Source organism: Salmo salar, chromosome 19, assembly GCF_965601325.2.
Source record: "Salmo salar chromosome 19, fSalSal1, whole genome shotgun sequence".
NCBI lineage: Eukaryota > Metazoa > Chordata > Actinopteri > Salmoniformes > Salmonidae > Salmo > Salmo salar.
Genome location: NC_138309.1, coordinates 31,344,579 through 31,363,388, shown reverse-complemented (window position 1 = coordinate 31,363,388; position 18,810 = coordinate 31,344,579). Strand labels below are relative to the sequence as shown.

Here is an 18,810-nt window from a genome sequence, read left to right as displayed (position 1 = left end):
TAACTTGAATACCACTTTTTCCATATGGAGCTGACCGACAAAGGGAACTACCAAAGTATAATCGTCAGAGACGTGCTCAGTAGGGCACAAGGTAGAAAAACGTTTTCAAACGGAGAAAGTAAATCTGTGTTCTTATTGGACAGTTCAGGTATAACATTTGAAACAGGGAGGTTTCTCCCTACTGAACACAACCCAACTCATGGTACTGTGGGAATCAACAAGTATGTCATTAACTGACTAGTGTCACGGATGTCAGAGGGTATTTCCCCTATGGGAGAGACACTGACCTTGACATTCATGGTCTTGTGGTTTTTCTTGGTTTTCTTGAGAAACTGCTTTAGGCTTCCTGAGGACATGTACTCTGTGATAAAGATGACCTGTCCAACAGATTAGTAGAAAGAGATACTATCAGTCTGCCGACCAAACCAAGAGATGAAGGGAGAGAAACATTTCCTGAGAGTGAGTGAGAATGATCTATTATGAAAAAAAATATAAACGCAACATGCAACAATTTCAAAGATTTTACTGAGTTAGAAGGAAATCAGTCAATTTAGAAGGAAATCAGTCAATTTAAATAAATTCATTAGGCCCTAATCTATGGATTTTACATAACTGGGTAGGGGCGCAGCCATGGGTGGACTTGGGAGGGCATAGGCCCACCCACTTGGAAGCCATGCCCACCCACTGGGGAGCCAGGCCCAGCCAATCAGAATTCGTTTTTCCCCACAAAAGGGCTTTATTACAGGCAGAAATGCTCTTCAACACCCCCTTCCCATCCTCAGATGATCCCGCCGATGAAGGAGCCGGATGTGGAGGTCCTGGGCTGGCGTGGTCACACGTGGTCTGTGGTTGTGAGGCCGGTTGGACGTACTGCCAAGTTCACTAAAAACGACATTGGAGGCGGCTTATGGTAGAGAAATTAACATAAAATTCTCTGGCAACAGCTCTGGTGGATATTCCTGCAGTCAGCATGTCAATTGAACACTCCATCAAAACTGTGTTGTATGACAAAACTGTACATTTTAGAGTGGCCTTTTATTGTCCCCAGTGTAACAGTATAGCTTCCGTCCCTCTCCTCGCCCCTACCTGGGCTCGAACCAGGGACCCTCTGCACACATCAACAACCACCTCCCAAGAAGCATCGTTACCCATAGCTCCACAAAAGCCGCGGCCCTTGCAGAGCAAGGGAAACAACTACTTCAAGGTCTCAGAGCGAGTGACGTCACTGATTGAAACGCTATTATCGCGCACCCCGCTAAGTAGCTAGACATTTCGCACAGGTTACACCAGCACAAGATGCACCTTTTGTAATTATCATGCTGTTTAATCAGCTTCTTGATATGCCACACCGGTCAGGTGGATGGATTATCTTGGAAAATGAGAAATCCTCATTAAACACATTTATGCACAACATTTGAAAGAAATAAGCTTTTTCTGAGAATGGAACATTTCTGGGATCTTTTATTTCAGCTCATGAAACATGGGACCAACACTTTATATGTTGTGTTTATGTTTTTGTTCAATATAGATAGCAGACATACCCGAGCTTGACTCTCTCTCATGTCCAGCCAGTACTTATGGAACTTGACTATATTTGGGTGCTCAACCTGCATCAGGTTCTCAAACATCTCCTTTATCTTTTCCTGAAAAACAGATGGGGTGGGGAGAGGTTTGAGTACATACAGTACCAGTCAAAAGTTTGGACACCTACTCATTCAAGGTTTTTTCTTTATTTTTACTATTTTCTACATTGTAGAATAATAGTGAAGACATCAAAACTATGAAATAACACATATAGAATCATGTAGTAACCAAAATATATATTTGAGATTCTTCAAATAAGGCTATCTTCTGTATACCACCCCTACCTTGTCACAACACAACTGATTGTCTCAAACGCATTAAGAAGGAAAGAAATTCCACAAATTAACTTTTAACAAGGCACACCTGTTAATTGAAATGCATTCCGGTGACTACCTCATGAAGCTGGTTGAGAGAATGCCAAGAGTGTGCAAAGTTGTCATCAAGAAGAATCTGAAATATAAAATATATTTTGATTGATTTAACACTTTCTTGGTTACTACATGATTCCATATGTGTTATTTAATAGTTTTGATGTCTTCACTATTATTCTACAATGTAGAAAATAGTAAAAAAAATAAAGAAAAAAAACCTTGAATAAGATGGTGTCCAAGCTTTTGACTGGTACTGTATGTAGGTGGTTTGCCAAAATATGCACTTCTAAATCATTGACTTCTACTTCCATTGGTGAGCTTTCTCTGGAGAATGAAAGTACATTGAATTGAACCAGAGGAGGCTGGTGGGAGGAGCTATGGGAGGACAGGCTCATTGTAATGGCTGGAATGAAATAAATGGAACGGTATCAAACACATCAAACCTATAGAAACCACGTTTGACTCCGTTCCATTGATTCAGCCATTACAATGATCTCCCACCAGCCTCCTCTAATTGGAACATATAGCCATTGACAATAGAAACCCTGTCTACATCCCAACTGGCACCCTATTCCCTATATAGTGCCCTATAACCCCTGGTCAAAAGTAGTGCACTATATAGGGAATAGGGTGCACAGCTTCTGTCTGACGTACCTCCTGTGCCTTGAAGACCTTCCTGTCATTGAAGAGCACCTCATTCCACACCACCTCCACTCCCTCCTCTGTGTCCATGGCCAGTGAAGCACTCTCAACACCTGGGACATTACCTTGACTGATCTGCAGGGGGAGACAAACACACATGAGATCTCACAAGCGCCGCATATGCCATAACTGACGAGGAACAAGCATAAATATAGCATGTGTCTTGTTCCAGCCATAACGTACTACATGTAGCCATTATTGTGAATCATTTAGATGTTTCGGAGCCAGCCATGCTCTCTATGGCTACAAAACATCACAGGTGATTTAGAATGACCCTGCATGGGGAGGATTGCCAGCCGTTTTGCAAAGCTATGCATCCCCATTAAAAATCCTGAATGGACACCGGTTTTCATTCATTAAATGGGCAGATATGGATCTTATGTAAACAACAATTCTATAGCACTGATGTGCCATAACGTCTGACTGCTAAAAACCTGCAGCCCCGACCATCTGTGTCATGATGACGCAAAAAGACAAGGGGAGCGAGGATCAGAGATACTTCCGGAGTGAAGAGATGGATTCATGAAAAGGCGAAACAAGGGGGAGGGGGGATGGGACTAAGAACAAAAGAGAGATTGGGAGAGAGGGGATGAGAGAGAAATTGGGGGTGAGCAATAGGATGTGAGAAAGAAGGACAAAGCCAAATAGAGAGAGAAAGATTTGGGCGAGGGAGCCGACTGCCAGGGGCATGTGGTACTACCAGACTTATGAGGACACTGAGTCAGGGAAAAGGCCAGACTGACTCTGAACGGAGCAGCAGCAGCACTGTTTATGTCTGTGTTCCAGAGCCTGGCAGAGCAGACAGACAGACAAGCCCTGGGCTCCCATTCTTTCCGCCTCAGATGAGCAGTGAGTATGCATTAACACAACACAGATGACTGCTCAGCCCAGAATACAGCCAGCAAGAGAATAGTCAGTCACACATTGCAGCTCAGAGCTAAGCACACACGAGATAGCTTATCCCAATCCCTTTTCCCCTGATGTACAGATAACGCAAAAGGCCCACAGTGGTCAACCTGTTCTTGACAGATACAGGAGGGCTGCCCTTCCTGTCTCTATGGAGTCAGAAAAATGTTGAACAGTACAAAGATCAGCTGTTACCGTGAAACCCTCAGAAAACCTGACAGGTTCAACGGCTACACATCTACTGCAGTATTAAATTGTACGATGCACCCAAACCCATTCCACTTGTTAATACACAGCAGTCTCTTAATGATCCTGAGCAATAGGATGTGAGAGAGAAGAGCAGAGCCAAAGAGAAAGATTTGGGCGAGGGAGCCGACTGCCAGGGTCATGTGGTGCCACCAGACTTGAGGACACAGTCAGGGAAAAGGCCAGACTGACTCTGAACGGAGCAGCAGCACTGTCTGTGTCTGTGTTCCAGAGCAGCACTGATCTTTTACAGGATATGCTGTGTTTTCCCTCATGTAAGATTTACATTCAAAACTTCATGGCATTTACAGAATAGGCATAAGCCATATTTGATCATCACCTCTTCTCAAGCCACCCTGTACAGGAGGAAAATAATCCTGCTACAGGAGGATTTGAATGGCTGAAGAAATATTTAGAATCGGCGCCAGTTGGCAGCTGGAAGTGGTGTTTGTATACAAAGCAGTACCATACATAGAAATAAGTTTTGTCCAAATTGGATTTTAGGTACTATATATTTATTGAATATTATATGAATCCTATTAATTAAAATGGCCAATTTGGGTGCAATCAATTATCTTAATTTCTCAGAGATCACATTTTATTTCAATAAAATAATGTTGTAGGAATGCACATTTTCTGTTTCTAACAGGCACAATTTCAGAACAATCTTTTTCTTGTGCTTTTTGAGGTGGAATGACCCAGTCCTGTGCTCGTCAGCAAAACATGATAGGCTTGTATAATACAATGATCACACAGGACATTGACAATATAGGCTAGGTCTAACAATATGCCATTTAGCAGTGGGAGGATTTTAACATTAACACATGGGTGTGGCAAAGTGCCAGATCCTTGAATAATAATGACCAAATCATTGTCGTTTGATTAAAGAGACAGGGTTGGCGCAAATGGTGAAATTAGCTGTTCAACAAGCTGTCAATCAACTGATGGCCCAAATCAGCTCAGCCATGGAAACACAAAAAGTAATCTATCGGTTTTCACACCTTTCATTATGTGACAATGGATAGGCTAACGGGTAGCCTTCAGAATGTATTGGAATATAATAAAAATAACAAGGGGCCTATACCATCGATAGCACTAGATTATCTCCAGCTGATGTCTCGTTAAACCATCAATATGCGCTAAATTCACCCGCACAGCTGGTCTGTAGGTAGGCAGCCGCCTCTCTGTGCTTGTGGTGGCTGTTTAACAATCTGATGGCCTTGAGATTGAAAAACAGCTTCTATCTCTCGGTCCCAGCTTTGATGCACCTGTACTGACCTCGCCTTCTGGATGATAGCGGGGTGAACAGGCGGTGGCTCGGGTGGTTGTTGTCCTTGATCATCTTTTTTGCCTTCCTGTGACATCGGGTGTTGTAGGTGTCCTGGAGGGCAGGTAGTTTGCCCCCGGTGATGAGTTGTGCAACCCGCACCACCCTCTGGAGAGCCTTGTGGTTGTGGGCGGTGCAGTTGCTGTACCAGGCGGTGATACAACCCGACAGGATGCTCTCAATTGTGCATCTGTAAAAGTTAGTGGGTGTTTTCGGTGACAAGACACATTTTTTCAGCCTCCTGAGGTTGAAGAAGCGCTGTTGCGCCTTCTTCACCACACTGTCTATGCGTGGACCATTTCAGTTTGTCGGTGATATGTACAGAGGAACTTAAAAAACTTGTGGATGTGGATAGGGGGGTGCTCCCTTTGCTGTTTCCTGAAGTCCACAATCATCTCTTTTGTTTTATTGACACTGAGGTAACACCACACTCTGAGGGCCCTCACCTCCTCCCTGTAGGCTGTCGCGTCGTTGTTGGTAATCAAGCCTACCACTGTTGTGTCGTCTGCAAACTTGATGATTGGCCATGCAGTCGTGGGTGAACAGTCGTGGGTGAACAGGCCCCAGTTTGAGGATAAGCAGAGTGGAGATGTTGTTTCTACCGTCACCACCTGGGGGCGGCCCGTCAGGAAGTCCAGGACCCACTTGCACAGGGCTTCAGACCCAGGGCATCAAGCTTAATGATGAGTTTGGAGGGTACTATGGTGTTGAATGCTGAGCTGTAGTCAATTAACAGCATTCTTACATAGGTATTCCTCTTGTCCAGATGGGATAGGGCAGTGTGATGGCGATTGCATTGTCTGTGGCCTAATGGGATGGTAAGCAAATTGAATTGGGTCTTGGGTGACAGGTAGGGTGGAGGTGATATGATCCTTGACTAGTCTCTCAAAGCACTTCATGATGACAGAAGTCATTTAGTTCAGTTACCTTAGCTTTCTTGGGAACAGGAAGAATGGTGGCCATCTTGAAGCATGTGGGGACAGCAGACTGGGATAGGGATTGCTGAATATATACCGCTCCCTAAAAGATGATGCTGGTGTTTTCTTATTCCTGCTTGCAACCAAAGTCTTTTAAGATACCTTCGCCCTCTGTTTGGTATTATCATCAAAACAACTCAGTCCTTTTTAAAAGACTAAGGTTGATTTATCTATTTGACAAGCATTACGTACAATTGAAATAAAGTATTTCCTTGTTTATCACAGCAAATCTACTGTGGCAATTTACCTGACACTTTGCATGAATGGAAACTAATGTTGGTGTAGCCTACTGTTATTATTTTATTTGTTTCCTATTTATGTTATCCATTAATCTAAAAGTCTAAGCCGTTGGGGGGGAGGTACTAAGCTAATATATGGACTTGTTTAAAGATGGTCATACCATGGATCATTTCGCTATTTGATTTTGAATTTTAGCACCCCTTTAGGTATTCCAATAAAATATTAAATTAGGCTTTTACTATTATAGCTCATTGAAACACATTTGAATAACACATTCATAAATGGCTAAATATACTTTTTTTTTAAATCATAAGGAATAAGGTTTTGAAGTGACTGTCCTTTATCTAGGAGATATAAGAAAGCTAAGGAACTATTTGACACATATTTAACCCTATATTTTGGGGGCAAAAAACTACCTCAATACTTCCATTCGTTTGTATGGGTTACCTTCAGACGCTTCTGGGGGTAATAGAGCAAAGTGGAGAACACCATTATGTTCGTGATAGTCTCCCCTTTCCATAGAGTGGTCATAACAGGTTGTAGGCAAAACGTTAGACGTTTTCGTGAGAATACCGATTTTTGTGATGTCTCATGGTCTGACAAACACCGCTGTAGCTCGGTCACCTTCCGCAGCAGAAGGCCGACATTGGCAGATGCGGTGGATTGAGACGCAGCCAACGCAAATCTCTCTCAAATCTCTAGCTCTGATATCTCTAGCTTAAACTTACTGATTTTATGGGGATTTTTTTATTATGTGTAACTAAAATCAGTCGAATGAGTTATTTGGGCCAGAATCCAACGCACACATACAGGGTAGGCTTATATGTGCATGCTGAAGGCAGTGGCCCTAACCGCTAGACTATCCCAGGCCACGATTGAACTACATTTTGACAGTTGATTTGTAACCTTAGGTTCGCTAGAAACCTAGGTGTAGCCTACTGTAAGGCTGCATTTACGAGAAACGTGACACTTGTATGTTGTAGTGGAGACCAATATCTATCTTGTGTTAGTTATTAAGCTACTGTATAGAAAACAACGGTTGCTGATGTGTTTGGATGCATTTCAGATACATTTCAATGTAGCAGATTTATTCAGATTCTGTCCGCTGCTTTAGCGTTTGAGCGAGTGAGAGAGGGAGGGTGATTTTGATAGCTGGCGCTGGTCCAACTGACATCTGTATGTCTTCAATGAAAGTGTTAGAATTCATTTGAAAGAGGGAATCTGAGATAAAACGTTATGTCTAAACATTGATGTGATGCTATTTCGTTTTGGGTGTCTACCATATGAAAGCTATTACTTAAGTGCTTATAAGCTTTCAAGTTATAATTGAATTTACTATTAATATCTTAAATAGTAATTACATAGTAGTAGTAGTAGTAGTAGTAGTAGTAGTAGCAGCAGCAGCAGCACAGTAGATATTTTCATAGGCACCTTCACAAAATGCAAAAGCTTACACATACTGTAGTTATAAACAGATTTAAAATGGCCTCTTTCACCACCGTGTTACCACATTGTTAATCAACAAGCCCACACCCAATCCACAGACCCACCCTGCTGTGCCCACTGCCATAAATATACAGCCCAGATGACAGCAGCCTGCCACATTGGCATCCTACCAGGCTGCTTTGGCCCATACTCTGCCCACCTAGCGCTGCGTTCTACCCAAGGTGCGTAGGCGATTGGCATTAGCACATGATGACTTGACCAGATAGGCCTTACGTGAGGTCGCAACACAGTGTTGACCGCACAAGATGCTTTTAATATCACTGTTATGTCTGTAGAGAAAACCAATATCTGGGGTATACACGGTATACAGCCTATCCATTTCATAGTTAAAATGTTGTTGTAAACACTGTTGGCTTTATCTATTACACTACTGAACCTGCAGTGTGGTTCCAATACTCTTTTTATTGATCTCTGAGAAATGAAGCTAATTGATTGCACCCAAATTGGCCATTGTAATTAATAGGATTCAAATAATATACAATAAATATATAGTACCTAAAACCCGATTTGGACAAAACTTATTTCTAGGTATTTACATTTACGTCATTTAGCAGACGCTCTTATCCAGAGCGACTTACAAATTGGTGCATTCACCTTATGATATCCAGTGGAACAACCACTTTACAATAGTACATCTATATCTTTTTTGGGGGGGGGGGGGGGGGGTTAGAAGGATGACTTTATCCTCTCCCAGGTATTCCTTAAAGAGGTGGGGTTTCGGGTGTCTCCGGAAGGTGGTGATTGACTCCGCTGTCCTGGCGTCGTGAGGGAGCTTGTTCCACCATTGGGGTGCCAGAGCAGCGAACAGTTTTGACTGGGCTGAGCGGGAACTGTGCTTCTGCAGAGGTAGGGGGGCCAGCAGGCCAGAGGTGGATGAACGCAGTGCCCTTCTTTGGGTGTAGGGCCTGATCAGAGCCTGAAGGTACGGTACTGCTTTGTATACAAACACCACTTCCAGCTGCCAACTGGTGCCGATTCTAAATATTTCTTCAGCCAATACTCTTTCTGTTGTTTGGAAAGTCTATTTAGTCTGATAGATATGGGCAATCCACAGTAATAGAATGACACTAAGACTATGATTTTTCAATTTGAAAGTATGTCAAACAAAAAACATTGATTGCAAAGTTAAACAAACCATACAACTCTGTGCACAATGACTACTTTAAAAATGTCCATAGAAATTTTTGGTCGGTTACGACACCAAACTGTAGTCAGGTCAAGACCCTGTTGAGGACAACAACACGCAGATGAGCTTCCCTGAGACGGTTTCTGACAGTTTGTGCAGAAATTATTTGGTTGTGCAAACCAACAGTTTCATCAGCTGTCCGGATGGCTGGTCTCAGACCATCCCTCAGGTGAAGCAGGATGTGGAGGTCCTGGGCTGGCGTGGTCTGCGGTTGTGAGGCTGGTTGGACGTACTGCCAAATTCTGTAATACGATGTGGAAGGCAGCTTACTGTAAAGAAATGAACATTAAATTCTCTGGCAACAGTGCTGGTGGACATCCCTGCAGTCAGCATGCCAATTACACGCTCCCTCAATACTTTGAGACATCTGTGGCATTCCCATGGTAGCCAATTCACTTTGCAATCATTCTGTTAGAGATTTTTGGGTCATTCTGTTACTGATTTGGTAACAGAATGACGTGTTTTAATCACTTAATATATCATAAACCAAATTGTTATCAGTAAAACACTAACTAATTGGTAGGTCTACCTTTACTTGTAACTTCTGTGAACTTTCCTTAACCTTCCTCCTCATGAGGGATTTAAATGTGAAAATATCTTCAAGATATGTGGGTTTTTGGTAACAGAATGACACTAGGCATTATTTCTTAACTTACAGAAGGCAAATAATTTCAGCAAAATGAAATCTAAATGTTGATATTAGTTGGCAGGGGTCTTTACTTCTAGCATTATAGTGTTTTTAACTATTTCTAATACCTTAAGACTTTTTCTGGTATATGTTTTCTAAGCCCTTTTCCGTCTGTTTGACCAGAAATCAAAACCTTTGTTTATTACAGATTTTTGGGATGGAAAATGGTTGAAACATTTATATATGCTGTCATTTCTCACAAATATAGACTCTTAGCTTTCATTTGACACCAAATTTGATATGCTGTTATGAACTTCACATGTTAATGCTCATGGGGCTTTTTACGTGGAAATACCCATATTCAAAATGCTTGTTTATTTATATTTTTTTGTCATTTAGGAAACGACTTATCCAGAGCGACTTACAGGTACAATTAGGGTTAAGCGCCTTGCTCAAAGGGAAAATCGACAGACTTTTCACCTAATCAGCTCTTGGACTTTTCAGTTACTGGCCCAATGCTCTTAACCGCTATGCTACCTGCCACCCTATTTACATTTTACCTTTATTTAACCAGGAAGGGCTCATTGAAATTTAAAATCTCTTTTTCAAGAGCGTCCTGGCCAAGATAGGCAGGTCCAAGTCATTACAAAAATTACAGACAAACAACATGAAAAACTACAAGTAATCTAGTAAAAACCATAGAATAACAAAATCAAGAACAGCAAATTAAAAACATTGAGTAATGAAGTGCCGAGTTGAGGGAGACCCGGGATCTTTACACCAGCAAAACAAAATAGTTTGCACTACACAACAAGGAAATTACTCAACCATAAATAAATAGGTTATTAGTAGGTTAAAATGTACTAGTCACAGATAAACGACTTGACATGCTGCCATCTTGGACATTCACTGTACCAGTCCATTTCCTAATACTAATAAACAAGTAAACTGGTCAGATACTAATATAACTCAAAGCTATCTAAAATGTATGTCAAACAAATGTAATGATCTACAGCAAGCTGATTAAAAATTATGTTGTTGAATCCATAAGCAGTCAGCCACAGGTAATCCACAGACAGTCAGCCACAATCCTCTGGCCGGGGGCGCAACCTAGGCCACAGGAGGGGGGTGAGAATGGGGTCAAAAATGCATACTAAGCTTTTCACACCAACTCCGGATACACTTATAGTAGGCATAAATTGCTTGTGGATGTCCATCTCTGGCTCTGCTCCAAACCCTAACTGGAGGAAACCAGGGCTGCGTCGCAAATGGCACTCTATAGCCTATAGTGCACACTTTTGACCAGAGCTCTATGAGACCTGGTCAAAAGTAGTGCACTATAAAGGGAATAGTTTGCCATTTGGGAGACAGCACAAATGACTGAAGATCTGATCTCAGGCCTCCCTGGAAAGAAGCTGATTATAAATATACTGCCGGGAATCCCAACACTAGAGACAGCACCACTACACACACAATGATGATAAATGAAAGCTCATCCACATGTGCCACGGGGCCGGCGTATTGTCTCTGTGTGTGTTAGAGACAGGGTGCTAGAATTAGTCAGGCAGAGAGAAGAGGACCAAGGGAGGATTAGGGAGCGGTGGAAGGGAGGATATTATTAAGGCCCTCTACAATGTGGCAGCTCGTCACTATCTATGGCCGTGCAGTGGGTGTCTCTGTACTGTACTCACTGTAGCAGAGAACAAATTAAAAAGAGTTCCTTTGTCTGAGGGGGATACAATGTAAGTGTGTGGGTCCTGAGAATAACAAAGGTCTCTCTCTCTCTCTCTCTCTCTCTCTCTCTCTCTCTCTCTCTCACACCAATTTTAATACCAGGTAACAACTCAGGGTAGGTCTACTCAACTACTACATTTTGTTACATCAGCTTAACATTAAAGGGACTGAGATATTGGTGCTCTGTTCTGTGGTTTACTGGTTTTCAAACTAACGATGGTGATGAAGCAACCCACAATCTAGTGTTATTCTTTGCTTTGACAAATACAAAATAGTTTGGACGAATAGAAAATGACCAGCATCCCCATACTGCACATCCCACAACAAACCAAGGAATAACTTGAATTATATTGCTAATTAAACAGTCAAACAATTTCCTAACACTGAATTTGTCATTGGTTATCTCAGTCCAAGCCAAATGGTATCTTCTCCAAAGTCTTTAACCGGAAGCTCTTCTGAATAATGGCTGGTGAGAGATTTGAACAGACTCCTTTTGATTCATTTAGAAACTTTTATCAAGTTTAATAGCACAGTCATTCTTCGCACTATTTCTTTCCAAAGCTCCGAAATGTTCTGGCTCTTTGAAAGGATTAGCAAGGTCATCCAGGGTGGTCCTAATGGCCCTGTCCAAATAGAATACTCCGTCCCTGTCGACTTCATCCATAGATAGACAAGCTCTCAAGTTTCACCTCATCATTTTCTTAAAGACCATGTCAAGGATGGAATGTACGAGAGCAAGGCAGGATGAAAGATCCTCAGCCCTGAATCAGTAGACACAAAGCTGTACCATAACACAGAGCTGTTGGACACAATACAATCGAAACACACTGGGAAGCCTTGTTGATTTTGCCTTTGCTCCTGAGAGCTTGAGTGGGAAGTGGAGACAGCAAGATTCCTCAACATTTCCCAAACACAAAACAGTCTGGGGATTTGGGAGACGTTGACAGTATAGAGCCACTCAATTCAACCATTTGAAAACACACAACTTCAAATGTGCTTACATCAACAATGAAAAGATTTGTCTACAGATTTTAACTGTAACAACATGGGCTTTACCAGTCCTACAAAAAACTCCGAAAAATATTTCATGTCTTCTGTTCCATGAAAATGTATGGAATACACCCCCCCCCCCCCCCATTTGTGATCCAGATGAAAGCGTGATTACTCTTCTCTCTTTGTCTGCTGTGTCCAGTGTGTTGTGCTTCTTCAAGTACCAGGGTTACAAGAGTACACTAGGCACATTGTCTTTGTTCCCCGGGTCAGCCTGTTTTGACAAAGCTTTGTATTCACAGCGCCTGTGGGAGAGAGATAACTAAAACACAATCACATTCTAGAAGTTAGAAGTCATTTGTTCTGGGATGTGATAAGCATTAGAACAAGTGTTGAAGACCCTTTAGATAAGCCAGTGTGCTCAGTATGGTGAGTGGAAAGGATTATTTGATCTCACCTCCACCTCCAGAGACTGTGCGGGTGTCTTTGTTTTTGCATACGTTATGAGTGTGAGCGTACATGTGTGTTTGAACGTACCACGTGTGTGTGTCGCTTTTGGTGAGTGTGATGGCATTAGGCAACCTTAGGTTGTGTAAGCAGCGTGGTTGTTGTTGCTAGCAGCTTTCTCTGTACGGGTGTGGTCTCTGAGTGAGTGGCAGCCCGAAGTGTGACTTTGCCTCAGGCCTGATTGATTAAGTTGGGTGCATTAAGTGATGCTATGTTCCTGTAATTTTTCTAGATTTTTGAGTTTGGTACGTGTTAGAATATTTTTGCCCCCCTCACTGAAGCCCTAGCTAGGTCCAATAGCCACAGTTCGCCAATCGGCTTTAATCAAGGATTCGACTGAAATTCCACAGACAAAACTAGGTGTTGATGTTATGAGCTTGTGCTCATCAAGTCTCTAAAATGGAGGTTCAGATTGTCGCTTTCATGGATGATTGGCTTGAACTGTGAGGTTGACCACACAATTTATTTTCATAATCAGTCAAATCTATTGGATTTCTGAATAAACACAAGAGACCAGCAAAATGGATAAGAGTGTGGTGGTATAGCAGGAACAGCAGCATCTAATGGTCAAAACCTGGTACTTTCACACAATTTTATGGCAAATAATGCAAGTGACTTGAATTACTAATTTCTCTGAACAGGGGGAAAAAACATCACCAGATTCACAGGGGATACATTACATATTATGGAGAAGCAATACTCCAATCCACAGCTTCATCCTACTTGTCAAACAGAGAGAATTGATACTGTATACTCGTTGTTGGGGTAGGATTGGCATGGGACGTGGGGACTCCATGGGTGGTGTATTGTCTTATTCATTGGTAGGAAGATGTTTGTTTCAAATCGGATGTTGGGTAATTTCACGCCCCACACACATCTACAAAATACATGTTTCACATCGGGAATTTTACAAAAATTCGAATTAATTGTGTGTTTGATGTAGGCTTATCTTGGCCTGATGTTTTGGATAGCTGTGTAATTCTCTCTCAAACAAGTTGAGAATTCCCTGTCAAGAAGACAGACACGAAAGCCCAGCTAGCTTTGCTAGCTTAGCTAGCCTGTAGCCTAAAATGGAGGACGCTAACAAATGTTTTCAACGCTACAGGAGCTGTGTTTATTTCACTTTATTTCGGGACAATGTGGACCACCCGGATGTGGAATAGAGTTCCATGAAGTCATGGCTCTATGTAGTACTGTGCGCCTCCCATAGTCTGTTCTGGACTTGAGGACTGTAAAGAGACCTCTGGTGGCATGTCTTGTGGGGTATGCATGAGGGTCTGAGCTGTGTGCTAGTCGTTTAAACATACAGCTCAGTGCTTTCAACATGTCAATATTTTTATTTTACCTTTATTTAACTAGGCAAATCATCTAAGAACAAATTCTTATTTTCAATGATGGCCTAGGAACAGTGGGTTAACTGCCTTGTTCAGGAGCAGAATGACAGATTTTTACCTTGTCAGCTCAGGGATTCGATCTTGCAACTTTTCGGTTACTAGTCCAACGCTCTAACCACTAGGCTACCTGCCGTCAATACTTCTCACAAATACAAATAGTGATGAAGTCACTCTCCTCTACTTTGAGCCAGGAGAAATTGACATGCATGTTATTAATGTTTGCTCTCTGTGTACAGCCAATGGCCAGCCGTGCTTCCCTGTTCTGAGCCAATTGCAATTTTTGTAAGTCCCTCTGTGTGGCACCTGACCACACGACTGAACAGTAGTCCAGGTGCAGCAAAAGTAGAGCCTGTAGGATCTGCCTTGTTGATAGTGATTTTAAGGTGGTAGAGCAGGACTTTATTATAGAGAGACTTCTCCCCGTCTTAGCTACCATTGTATCACTTTTTCACCCCAGACGCTTTATCTGGACATGGTTCTACACGACCTACACCAGCCGAAGCTAAGTAGTAACATTAACATGATGCCTTCTAATTGCAGTCGCTTTACTCATAATATACAGGAGAATGATCGCCTTATAGCGGAGAAAGCCGTGCTGCAAGCCCAGCTTCAGACGCAATCGTTAGGCAAGGGTAATTTAAGTGTAGGAAAGGATGAAACAGCGTCTGTGCCACCAATAACTACAGATAGTAATATAAATCCCCTCGATCAGTCCCCACAGCCGGACAACTTTCTCATGGCTTCTGGAAGGAAATGCTGTAGGAATGCTCACCCGGTGTCGCTCATTCAGCCGACAGAAACGTTCAACCGGTTCTCCCCATTATGCAATGAGTCGGAGTCAGAAGCCGAACCTTCTCTGGTCTCTCCTCCCGTTACGGGGTCTGAGACGCCGAAGCTTCCCACCATTAGCTCTGACAAATTGAACACACTAGTAATTGGCAACTCCATTACCCGCAGTATTAGACTTTTAAAAAATCATCCAGCGATCATACACGGTTTACCAGGGGGCAGGGCTACCGACGTTAAGGCTAATCTGAAGATGGTGCTGGCTAAGGCTAAAACTGGAGAGTGTAGAGAGTTAGGGATATTGTTATCCACGTCGGCACCAACAACGTTAGGATGAAACAGTCAGAGGTCACCAAGCGCAACATAGCTTCAGCGTGGAAATCAGCTAGAAAGATGTGTCGGCATCGAGTAATATTGTCTCTGGCCCCCTCCCAGTTAGGGGGAGTGATGAGCTCTACAGCAGAGTCTCACAACTCAATCGCTGGTTGAAAACTTTTCTGCCCATCCCAAAAGATAGAATTTGTAGATAATTGGCCCTCTTTCTGGGACTCACCCATAAACAGGACCAAGCCTGGCCTGTTGAGGAGTGACGGACTCCATCCTAGCTGGAGGGGTGCGCTCCTCTTATCTACGAACATAGACAGGGCTTTAACTCCCCTAGCCCCACAATGAGATAGGGTGCAGGCCAGGCAGCAGGCTGTTAGCCAGCCTGCCAGCTTAGTGGAGTCTGCCACTAGCACAGTCAGTCTAGTCAGCTCAGCTATCCCCATTGAGACCGTGTCTGTGCCTCGACCTAGGTTGGGCAAAACTAAACATGGCAGTGTTCGCCTTAGCAATCTCACTTGAATAAAGACCTCCTCCATTCCTGCCATTATTGAAAGAGATCGTGATACCTCACATCTCAAAATAGGGCTACTCACTTCAAAGGCAGTTATAGTCAATGAACTAATCACTGATCATAATCTTGATTTCATTGGCCTGACTGAAACATGCTGAAACACGCTAGCGGAACACCTGCTCCAATATCCAATGATGGGCGTGGCGCGAATGACAAATTCCTCTAAAATCCGAAAACTTCAATTTTTCAAACATATGACTATTTTACAGCATTTTAAAGACAAGACTCTCGTTAATCTAACCACACTGTCCGATTTCAAAAAGGCTTTACAGCGAAAGCAAAACATTAGATTATGTCAGCAGAGTACCCAGCCAGAAATAATCAGACACCCATTTTTCAAGCTAGCATATAATGTCACAAAAAACAAAACCACAGCTAAATGCAGCACTAACCTTTGATGATCTTCATCAGATGACAACCCTAGGACATTATGTTATACAATGCATGCATGTTTTGTTCAATCAAGTTCATATTTATATCAAAAACATTAGCATGTGACGTTCAGAACTAGCATACCCCCCGCAAACATCCGGTGAATTTACTAAATTACTCACGATAAACGTTCACAAAAAACAAATTATTTTAAGAATTATAGATACAGAACTCCTCTATGCACTCGATATGTCCGATTTTAAAATAGCTTTTCGGTGAAAGCACATTTTTCAATATTCTCAGTAGATAGCCCAGCCATCACGGCTAGCCATTTAGACACCGACCAAGTTTAGCCCTGATCAAACTCCGATTTACTATTACAAAAGTTTCATTACCTTTGTTGTCTTCGTCAGAATGCACTCCCAGGACTGCTACTTCAATAACAAATGTTGGTTTGGTCCAAAATAATCCATCGTTATATCCGAATAGCGGCGTTTTGTTCGTGCGTTCCAGACACTATCCGAAATGGTAAATCAGGGTCGCGAGCATGGCGCAATTCGTGACAAAAGATTTCTAAATATTCCATTACCGTACTTCGAAGCATGTCAACCGCTGTTTAAAATCCATTTTTAAGCCATTTTTCTCGTAAAAAAGCGATAATATTCCGACCGGGAATCTCCGTTTAGCTCAACAGAGGAAAGTAAACAAAGCTTTCGGTCGACGCGGGCACGAGCCTGAGTCTCACAGTACTGTAACCAGCCACTACCCAAACGCGCTACTTTGTTTCAACCAGAGCCTGCAAAGCCACGATTCAGCATTTTGCCGCCTTCTGAGAGTCCATGTGAGCCGTAGAAAGTGTCACGTAAGAGCAGAGATCCCCTGTAATTGATAGAGATAATCAACAACGCCAAGAAATGGTCAGACAGGGTACTTCCTGTACAGAATCTTCTCAGATTTTGGCCTGCCAAATGAGTTCTGTTATACTCACAGACACCATTCAAACAGTTTTAGAAACGTTGGAGTGTTTTCTATCCAAAGCTAATAATTATATGCATATTCTAGTTTCTGGGCAGGAGTACTAATCAGATTAAATCGGGTACATTTTTTATCCGTCCGTGAAAATACTGCCCCCTAGCCATAACAGGTTAAGTCTGATGAATTTACTGTGTTAAAATGAGGCCTCTCCTCCTGGTTACACTAGTGACCATATCCCCCGCGCATCACACAAAGGCGGAGGTGTTGCTAACATTTACAACAGCAAATTTCAATTTTACAAAAAAAAAAAAGACTGCGTTTTCGTCTTTTGAGCTTCTAGTCATGAAATCTATGCAGCTACTCACTCACTTTTTATAGCTACTGTTTACAGGCCTCCTGGGCCATATACAGCGTTCCTCACTGAGTTCCATGAATTCCTATCGGACCTTGTTGTCATGGCAGATAATATTCTAATTTTTGGTGACTTTAATACTCACATGGAAAAGTCCACAGACTAGAGGTCGCCCGATTAATCGCCATAGCCGATTAAATAGGGCCGATTTTCAAGTTTTCATAACAATCGGTAATCTGCATTTTTTGATGCCGATTACATTGCATTCCATGAGGAAACTGCGTGGCAGGTTGACCACCTGTTACGCGAGTGCAGCAAGGAGCCAAGGTAAGTTGCTAGCTAGCATTAAACTTATCTTATAAAAAACAATCAATCTTCACATAATCACTAGTTAACTACACATGGTTGATGATATTACTAGTTTATCTAACGTGTCCTGCATTGCAAATAATCAATGCGGTGTCTGTTAATTTATCATCGAATCACAGCCTTCTTTGCCAAACGGGTGATGATTTAAGAAAAGCGCGTTCACGAAAAAAGCACAATAGTTGCACGAATGTACCTAACCATAAACGTTAATGCCTTTCTTAAAATCAATACACACAAGTACATTTTTTAAAACCTGCATATTTAGTTAAAATAAATTCATGTTGGCCGGCAATATTAACTATGGAAATTGTGTCACCTCTCTTGTGTTCATTGCACGCAGAGTCAGGGTATATGCAACAGTTTGGGCCGTATGGCTCGTTGCGAACTAATTTGCCAGAATTGTACATAATTATGACCTAACATTGAAGGTTATGCAATGTAACAGCAATATTTAGAATTAGGGTTGCCACCCGGAACGGTTCCGTATTTCACTGAAAGAATAAACGTTTTGTTTTTGAAATGATCGTTTCTGGATTTGACCATATTAATGACCAAAGGCTCGTATTTCTGTGTGTTATTATATTATAATTAAGTCTATGATTTTATATTTGATAGAGCAGTCTGACTGAGCGGTGGTAGGCAGCAGCAGGCTCGTAAGCATTCATTCAAACTTTACTGCGTTTGCCAGCAGCTCTTAGCAATGCTTGACTGATGCGGTGTCTTCCTCAATGTCATCGGAAGAATCCCGGAACATGTTCCA

General features: G+C 42.3%; 1 protein-coding gene across 4 annotated transcripts in view; it reads right to left on the bottom strand.

Moving 5' to 3' along the window:
- LOC106578669 (nuclear receptor-binding protein 2) overlaps positions 1-18,810 on the bottom strand; it is a 58,830-nt gene that overhangs the window by 16,309 nt on the left and 23,711 nt on the right. For 2 of the 4 annotated variants that reach the window (XM_014157739.3, XM_082965694.1), the window contains exons 2-4: positions 2,610-2,732; positions 1,542-1,643; positions 288-377 (exon numbers count right to left, since the gene is read on the bottom strand). In XM_014157739.3, coding sequence (XP_014013214.2) covers positions 288-377; positions 1,542-1,643; positions 2,610-2,732 — 315 coding nt within the window. Of the gene's footprint in view, positions 1-287; positions 378-1,541; positions 1,644-1,947; positions 2,035-2,609; positions 2,733-18,810 lie in introns of those variants that run through there. The other 2 variants (XM_082965695.1, XM_045702205.2) reach the window with 2 other exon arrangements.